The following is an 8474-nucleotide window of genomic DNA, read 5'->3' as shown; positions in this document are numbered from 1 at the left end:
GTTGTCCCCTTGCCGGTGTGGATCAACTTCCACTCATCTGCAAAAGATCACAGAGGGTTCCAAGCTCTGTTATACACCATAGTTTTGACCTCTGACACCACCTCCTTTTCCCTGTCTACCCTTGGAGGTTGTGCTGAAGAGCCAGGAAGACACCAGGAAAGAAGAGGCAGACAACAGAAAGCCAAAAACTCACCATGGGCTGGCTCTAAGTCCTTAGCAGTGTTCAGAGCACTCTCTCTCTGACCAAGGCCCTGTCTTCCATTCAAGGCAGAGTAGCAAATTAACAAATGCCACACCAGTGGCATGAAAGAGTGGCATAGATCCCACGGGATCTACACTAGCACTCCCAGGGCTGAGCCAGGTCAAGGATGGCAGCTACACGGCAAGAGTGCTACTGCACCCCTTCCCATCCCCATGGCAGCCATTACTATTCAATCACAGCACTCCTTCCCACTGTCTGGGCTACTCAAACCAGCACACCCAGCAGCCCCTATCCATCGATTACCGATTCAAGCTCAGATGAAATCTACGTGCCCACCCCCTGCAGGCAGACCAAGCCTGCTAACGCCAGGAGACAAGGAGCGAGCTCTGAGTTCACTCAGAGCAGATGGCCCCAGTCTGTCTTGCCGTCCTCCAGAAGCACGCGGACGACTTCTAGGGAAATGTTTCCTCTCCCATATGCTCCCTCCCCACCCCCTAAGTGCTGGCCAACACCACCTCCCCTGGACTCTAGGAGGTGCCGTAAAGCAAATGCCAATGAGGATCCCATTTCTGACTGGCAGTTGGCAGGACTGGCCGAGAGCCCACTTCTCCCTCATACTCACTGGCTCAAGGCTGCAAATTTGGCCAAAGCAAGACAGCACCGATCCTTTTTCAGTCTGTTGTCATGGCCAGCAAAGAGGTAACCAGCTCTGTCCATAGCCCAGTCACCACTCCCACTCCTCCCTTGTACCCACCCCGACCCACCCCTGCACCCTGGGGAGCTAGTTGAGTTTGTTACAGATCTCCAGCGCTTTCTTGTAGACCTGAGTCACATCGTCCATGTCCGTGAGGAGGGAGAAGCTGCTGTCTCCCAGCCGGTTCCGGTACCGCTTCAGGTACTGGGGCCGGGGCCGGTTCTGGAGCCCCTCAAAGTCCTGGATCTGGAGGAAGTTTTCGGCAGAGACGCAGCTGCGGATGCGCTGGCGGGCAGGGCGATTCTCCTGCAAGTCGAGCAAGTCGAAGGAGTCGCTGGACAGGACGCTGTCGTCGCTGATGACGCTGGAAGGCCGGCTGTAGCTCCGGGAGAGGCCCTCGGCAGGGATGCCGGGCTCCAGCAAGGATTCCAGTGTGGGCATTTCGGGGCTGGCCAGGGCCAGGTCCATGGTGCCCTCTGAGTACTTGCTGCTGTGTTTCAAGATGCCCTTCCTGTGGCAGGAGAGGCTGTGGGACGTCACCCTGGCCGGATCCGGGGGGCTCGGGGAGGGGATGCCGCCACCCAGCCCATCGTTACTGTCCAGCAGCTCCGAAGACTCGCTGCGTTCCGGGGACGAGTAGTAACCCGATTCTCTCTGCTGGGTCTTTTTCAAGATGCCTTTCTTGGGCATCGTGGCCGACTGTTTGGGGCTGAGTTTAGCGGGCACCTCCGCCTCGGGGGCGCTTGGCAGGGGCACGGCAGTCCGGCACAAGTCCTGCTCCAGCTTGAAAGCGGGGGGTAAGGCGGGGCTGACGACGCCTTCGATGAAGCCGGTGCTGTGAGAGCGATGCTCGCTGTTGCTCCGCTTCTTCAGGATCCCTTTGGGCCGCTTGGAGCTCACCTTGGATGGGCTCTCAGGCACCGAGTCCTGGCCGGACTGAGCAAAGTCGCTCTCCTTCTTGGACTTCTTCAGCGACCGCTGCCGCTCCAGCATGACCTCGGGGGCCCCGGGTTTGGCCAAGCCCTTAATTTTGGCTTCGGCCTCAGCCTGTAGCCCTGTGGAACGGTGGTGCCAGTCGATAATGCGGGCCAAGAGTGGGGACTCGGCGCTGTGAAGGGCATCGCAGTCGCAGACGCTGCTCTTGTAGCCCCAGTTCACCCACCAGTGGTTGGCAATGTCCTCGATGGTGGCCCGGCGGTCGGGGTTCACCATCAACATCCACCGAATGAGGCCTCGGGCATCTGTGGGACAAGAAGCAGAAGGAACGGTACATTTTACGGGAGTTTTGGGCTTTCCAAAGCTGACGCTCCGGGGGCGCAAAGGAGACACACTCATTTGAGGAAAAGGCCAAATGGAGCCCTGGTGCAGCCACGTTATGGAGCAGCAAGCCGTAGCCTTCCAGACTGTCCATCAGGAAGCGTCACCAGGACTCAGAGCCACAGGCCAGTGGGCTATCAGAGCCCGGCATGTTCCTCCACGCTACTGACGGAATGTCAGACTGCTGACTTTCCATCAACTCAGATCTGTATAAAATGGGGAAGGCCAGGTAACCAGGAAAGAATCCAGACCTGACCCCAAGCAGGGCCCCACCATTCCTTTGGTGGATATCATTTTACTAAATGGGAAAACAGGTATAGATTACCATGGCTTTTAGTCCTCCAAAGTTAGGTTTATATAAACACACAGTGCTCAGGTCACCAGGAAAATGTGTCAGCACAAAAAGGAAATTTAGGGCTGAGACGGCAAGGAAAAGGCTTCTCATCAGAGAGGGAGGGACAGAGAAGGATGGAGAGGTGTTCACACCTGGCACGCCTGGGCCTTGAGAGGGGGCCGTCCCCAAGGCTGGCCTGACCCGGGCCTTGGCCGGGCTCTGAATCCCACACCCAAGTGCTCACCTCCTGTCCCTCTCTGACATAAGCCATAGCCTACCAAGCTGTCAGATCAGGGAGCTGATCTCTATCTGCTATCCGTTTAAGGCCTGTCTGAAAAACTCCATTTGTCAATTTCTGCTGCCAAAGAATTAGGGGAAAGCCCCAAAGGGATGTTGAGGAGGCCACAGGAACCAACAGACTCTCACAGCTTATAAATCGCCTTTTAAGATCAAACCGTGCTCCCCAAATGGGCGTTGAATTATATCCTGGGAAGGCGCCACCTCCCCTCAGCTACTTATGTAGCTAATGAGTAGCTGGCCGGGACCTCGCAATGGAGCCAGGGGTGAGCTGCAGCCCTGAAAAGTAACAGGATGTTCATTCATTCAGTCAATAAATATTTTCTGAACCCCTGTAGTGTACCAGAAACTGTGTTGACACAAGTTAGCTGGTCAGGCAAAAAGGCTGCCATAGATTTCACCCTGAATTTTCTAAAAACAAACAAACAAAAATACTCGGGTTAGCTTATTGAAAAAATGTACAGATATAGATATCTGCATATCTATACCTGTTTATACATATGAAATACTCAGTGCTCATTATTCACAGATTCTGTATTTGTAAATTCGCCTACTCATTAAAATGTATTTGGAACCCCCAAATCAATACTCAAGGTGCTTTCCACAAACTGGCAAAAAATGTGAATTACCCCCCCCACACAATGCGCATGTGTGTTCCCAGCTGAAGCAGAACCAGGTGACAAGGCACTGCCTTCTTGTTTCTGCTCTCATGCCGTAAGCAAGTGTCCTTTTCACAGTCCGTTTAGTTCATGCTTTTCACATATTTGCACTTTTTACTGGTGATTTCACTGTTTAAAATGGCCCCCAAGCGTGGTGCTGAAGTGCTATCTGGGGATTCTAAGGCCAAGAAGGCAGTGATGTACCTTACGGAGAAAACATATGAGCCAGATAAGCCTCATTCAGGCATGAGTTAAAGTGCTGTTGGCCGTAAGTTCGATGTTCATAAATCAACAATATATTTTAAATGAGGCGTCTTTAAACAGAAATATACATAAAACAAGGATATGGATTGATCAGTTGACAAAAACGTTGTGACCAGAGGCTCCCAGGAGTCGAGCCCTGTATTCCCCTATGAGTAGTGCTTCAGTATTCACAAACTCAGCGTTCATAGCAATGTTATAGGACACAACTGCGGCAAATAATGAGAATCAACCGTGTGTGTGTGTATACACAGGTAGGATGCGCGGACTGCAATATACGAAGTGTCTGTTAACCACATTCCAAATATGGCCACCTGTACACACCCCTTCTGCACTCAAACAATGCTCTCCCATCAAGAGATGGAGCTTATGGCCTTGGTCGCTTTGACCAATAGAACGTGGCAGAAGTGACATCATCTGGCTTCCAAGCAGACGTTAAGAAGGCCTGGCAGCTGCTTCTTCCTCCATCTTCGAGCCCTGAGCTGCTATGTAAGACGTCCACGCTCCTTCCTAGAGAGAGAGGCCTGGGGAGGCAGCTCATGGGGAGAGAGCCCACACAGAGGGGCCCCGAGGTGTCCCCACAATCAGCCCCAACTCCAGCTACCGTCTGATTGCAACTGTAGGAGAAACCCAAGGCAGGCCAGAAAAGCTCTAACCAATCCAGGGAATCAAGAGATAACGGCTAATAGATGTTGGTTAAACTGCTGAGTTTGTTTGGGTGTGGGAGCGGGACGGGATAGGCTTGTTCTGTGGCAACAGGTCATGAAAGAGCACCCATGCGCCACACCCCCCGGCCAGGGCAAGGTGTGCAGAAGAGCAGCTGCCCCCTTAGAGTCTACTGAGGGGGTCTCATGTCTACGTGGACTGGAAGGGACTTCACGTAATACCTTTTCCAAAATGTGGATTTACAGTGGAGAACCAGAACCTAAACAGGGTAAGGGCCTTGCCCAAGTTCACACAGCAAGCCAACAGGACTCCTAGCCAGCAGAGTAGAACAACTGTTCTGGAAATATCACAGCGGGAAGGTTTGGGGAAAGCGGCCTAATAAGCCAGCTCTGCCGGAAGGCAAAGATCTGGGGGGAAGAAAGAGGAAAAGCAGGAGTCTTCTTACAGACATGGACACAAAAGCAGAAAGCGTGAGCTGGCCTCGCCCGGCTTAGCTGCCGACCCTCCGTGGGCACACACCTGAGGGCTGCGTGGGCTCCCGGTACTCTCCGCTGCTGATCTGCCGAATGAGGTTTTTGTGATCGAAACCATCGAAGGGCATCGTTCCATACACGAGCGTGTAAAGCAACACGCCCAGGGCCCAGCTGTCCACCTGGAGCAGAGAGACAAGACATACAGGAGCTGGGAAGCAGATTCCCTTCCAAACCATTAGCATCACAGACCATGAGCAGCCACCCTCAGTGACCCCAGGAATGGAATTTAGCACCTGGCAGACAGGTTCCCACCACAGCCTGACACCTGATACGCAGTGCACCTGGGGCCTGTTTCAGAGCCTGACTTTTTCGTTGCAAACTGAGACCAACGGTTCCAACCCACGGAAGAACTTTCTTGAATAGACGATATTCTTTGATCCTCACTATAATTTTGTGAAACAGGTAGGGCCCCGGATTATTTTCAGCCCTATTTGGCAGATGAGAATACTGAGGCCCAAGGAAGTTAAATGGTTTCTCCAGAGGCCCCTCCCCATCCCAGTGATGGAGGTAAGACTGGAACATGGGGTTCTTGACTCCTAACCCAGGAATCCTGCACCTTCTTCAAATGGATCAGGGGTTGCAAACTCAAGTGCTTACAAGAGCCAGGCAGACAACAACCATGAACAAAGAAAGAGAGATGGTGGGGTCCCACGTGGAGTGTTGGTTTGAAGACAAACTGTAGGGGGCATTCACCCATCTTACACAGGCAGCCTCCTCTGGCTAGTTGCTGTCACATAGTAATATAGGCCCAGCACTGCTAGATCCTTTGTTTTTTCAAGGGAAGTCAGAAAACAGATTTTTATGCAAAATCTCCCATTTATTAAACGTTCAATTTTTTTTTAGAAAGATGGCCAAATAAAGCACTCTTGCTGGCCAGATCACAGGCTGCCAGCTAGTAACCTCAGAAACGGATCATCGAGGATCAAAGCAGCATTCATTATCTGCGATAAATTTACAGTGTCAGGTTTCTGCAATGTTGTAAATTGGACCTTAGGCTCCTCCCTTACATTCTTGTTTTGGAAAGACTTTCTCCTTCCTGCAAGTGATGGAGGCTCTTGGCATCCATCTCTTTACCCTCTAGCCCTGCCCCAAACACTCTCAAACAGATAAATACTTGGAAGGAAACATTTCAACCCACAGAATGGCTGCTACTTAAGGTATCCTGAGTGGATGAATCTCTCTATAAATAGAACTATCTCTTTAAAAGTGAATACTCAGCCACAACTCACCCATTTTCAGAATGATATTTTCACATACCTGTGTCTTACAGTGGCCCTGAAAGCTTTAGGCACACAGAGAAAATGTATTTCTCATGAATCAGAAGATGCAATTAAAATGTATTTCCTTGATCAGAAATACATGCTGTCAAAGATACACGCAAAAAGGTTCGCTGCAGAGTGAGGCTGTTTGCTTTCTGTTTTGCTTGTCTTATTACAATAGGGAACAACTGAAAACAATCTGTCTAACACTAGGGAAGTGATTAAATAAATTACAGTATATTCATACAATAAAACATCATGTCATCGTTAAAAACCATGTTTTCAGTAATAACAAATTCAGAAAAGTCACGATTTCAAGTTAGCAATAAAAGGAGAGATGTACACCTATCATAGTGACCTCAATTGTTTGAAATACAAGATCTACACTGGAAAAAAAAGCCTAAGAAGAAGTCACATAAATATTACGTGGTTATCTCTTGTGGGGAGATCGCAGGCAACTTTATTTTCTCTTTTAGGCTGTTCTGGATTTTTCTCCCAGGTGTGTATATTATGGCTTTTATAATCATATAAGGAAACGGTTTTTTGTTTGCTTGCTTTTATGTTTGTTTGGTTTTTTTAAGTATTCCTAGGTTCAGTTCTTTTCTCCTCTCCAGCCCCCCACCGTACACACCAGGCAAGCTGCTCACCTCTGGCCCTCGGTAAGGCCTCCCGTTGACAATTTCGGGAGAGGCATAGAGCGGGCTCCCACAGAACGTTTGCAAGAACTTGTCCTTCTGGTACAGGTTGGAAAGCCCAAAGTCGGCAATCTACAAAGAGGAGCAAGACCCAGGGAGCCTGTTAGCGTTACAGTCAGTGTCTGCATCGGCTCAGCTCACACCACACGGACCAAAGCAGCTGAGGCGCCCCTGCGTGGCTCTGCCAGCTGGGTCACCCTTTTCTTTTTTTTTTTTTACTTTATTATTTTTTATTTTTTTTAAACATCTTTATTGGGGTATAATTGCTTTACAATGGTGTGTTAGTTTCTGCTTTATAACAAAGTGAATCATATACATATGTTCCCATATCTCCTCCCTCTTGCGTCTCCCTCCCTCCCACCCTCCCTATCCCATCCCTCTAGGTGGTCACAAAGCACCGAGCTGATCTCCCTGTGCTATATGCGGCTGCTTCCCACTAGCTATCTACCTTACGTTTGGTAGCGTATATATGTCCATGCCTCTCTCTCGCTTTGTCACAGCTCACCCTTCCCCCTCCCCATATCCTCAAGTCCGTTCTCTAGTAGGTCTGTGTCTTTATTCCTGTCTTACCCCTAGGTTCTTCATGACATTTTTTTTTTCTTAAATTCCATATATATGTGTTAGCATACGCTATTTGTCTTTCTCTTTCTGACTTACTTCACTCTGTATGACAGACTCTAGGTCTATCCACCTCATTACAAATAGCTCAATTTCGTTTCTTTTTATGGCTGAGTAATATTCCATTGTATATATGTGCCACATCTTCTTTATCCATTCATCCGATGATGGGCACTTAGGTTGTTTCCATCTCCGGGCTATTGTAAATAGAGCTGCAATGAACATTTTGGTACATGACTCTTTTTGAATTATGGTTTTCTCTGGGTATATGCCCAGTAGTGGGATTGCTGGGTCATATGGTAGTTCTATTTGTAGTTTTTTAAGGAACCTCCATACTGTTCTCCATAGCTTTTGCACAGCAAAGGAAACCATAAACAAGACCAAAAGACAACCCTCAGAATGGGAAAAAATATTTGCAAATGAAGCAACTGACAAAGGATTAATTTCAAAATTTACAAGCAGCTGGGTCACCCTTTTCTCTGCAACCCTGAGCTTTCATGAAAGGACCAGTTGGCATAACTGGGCCAGTGATTCCCGACTGCAGTCCCTGGCACCCACTGCATGCTCTGTTACTTAAAATCACTCCTTGCAAGGACTCTATTTTCACGTCAGTGTAGACTTGTCCTGAGAAATACCCACAGAATCACATGCTCGATGTTTCTGATGAATACTACAGTGTGTAACTATTAATCTGAGACCCGTCGTCTGTGGCCTACCTAAAGTCTCACTGCCTTCCTCCACAGTGGTGTACGTACCTACCTGTGCACTGGACATCACCACCTTTTATAGACCTACGCACCAATCAGAACTGTATTCTGCCCACCTTGGGACCCTAGATGAAATGGACCCACAGCACCGGGTTCTGAGTCATCACACTGCAGCCCAAACTCTGCCACTAGCCATCTGTGTGACATGGAGCAGGTCCCTTAGCTACTCTGA

At 49.3% G+C, this 8474-nt stretch overlaps 1 protein-coding gene across 1 annotated transcript in view; it reads right to left on the bottom strand.

Annotated features, from left to right (window-relative positions):
• Nucleotides 1-967: 967 nt before the first annotated feature.
• The window catches only part of NUAK1 (NUAK family kinase 1), a 65286-nt gene continuing 57779 nt past the window's right edge, over nucleotides 968-8474 (bottom strand). The window contains exons 5-7 of the mRNA XM_060165111.1: nucleotides 6870-6989; nucleotides 4950-5082; nucleotides 968-2137 (exon numbers count right to left, since the gene is read on the bottom strand). Of these exons, the coding sequence (XP_060021094.1) occupies nucleotides 984-2137; nucleotides 4950-5082; nucleotides 6870-6989 (1407 nt within the window). The 3' untranslated portion in view covers nucleotides 968-983. The remainder of the gene's footprint in view (nucleotides 2138-4949; nucleotides 5083-6869; nucleotides 6990-8474) is intronic.

The sequence above is a fragment of the Lagenorhynchus albirostris genome, chromosome 11 (genome assembly GCF_949774975.1).
Source record: "Lagenorhynchus albirostris chromosome 11, mLagAlb1.1, whole genome shotgun sequence".
Lineage (NCBI taxonomy): Eukaryota > Metazoa > Chordata > Mammalia > Artiodactyla > Delphinidae > Lagenorhynchus > Lagenorhynchus albirostris.
Note: the sequence above shows the minus strand (reverse complement) of the source record. Positions and strands in the feature narration are given on the sequence as shown.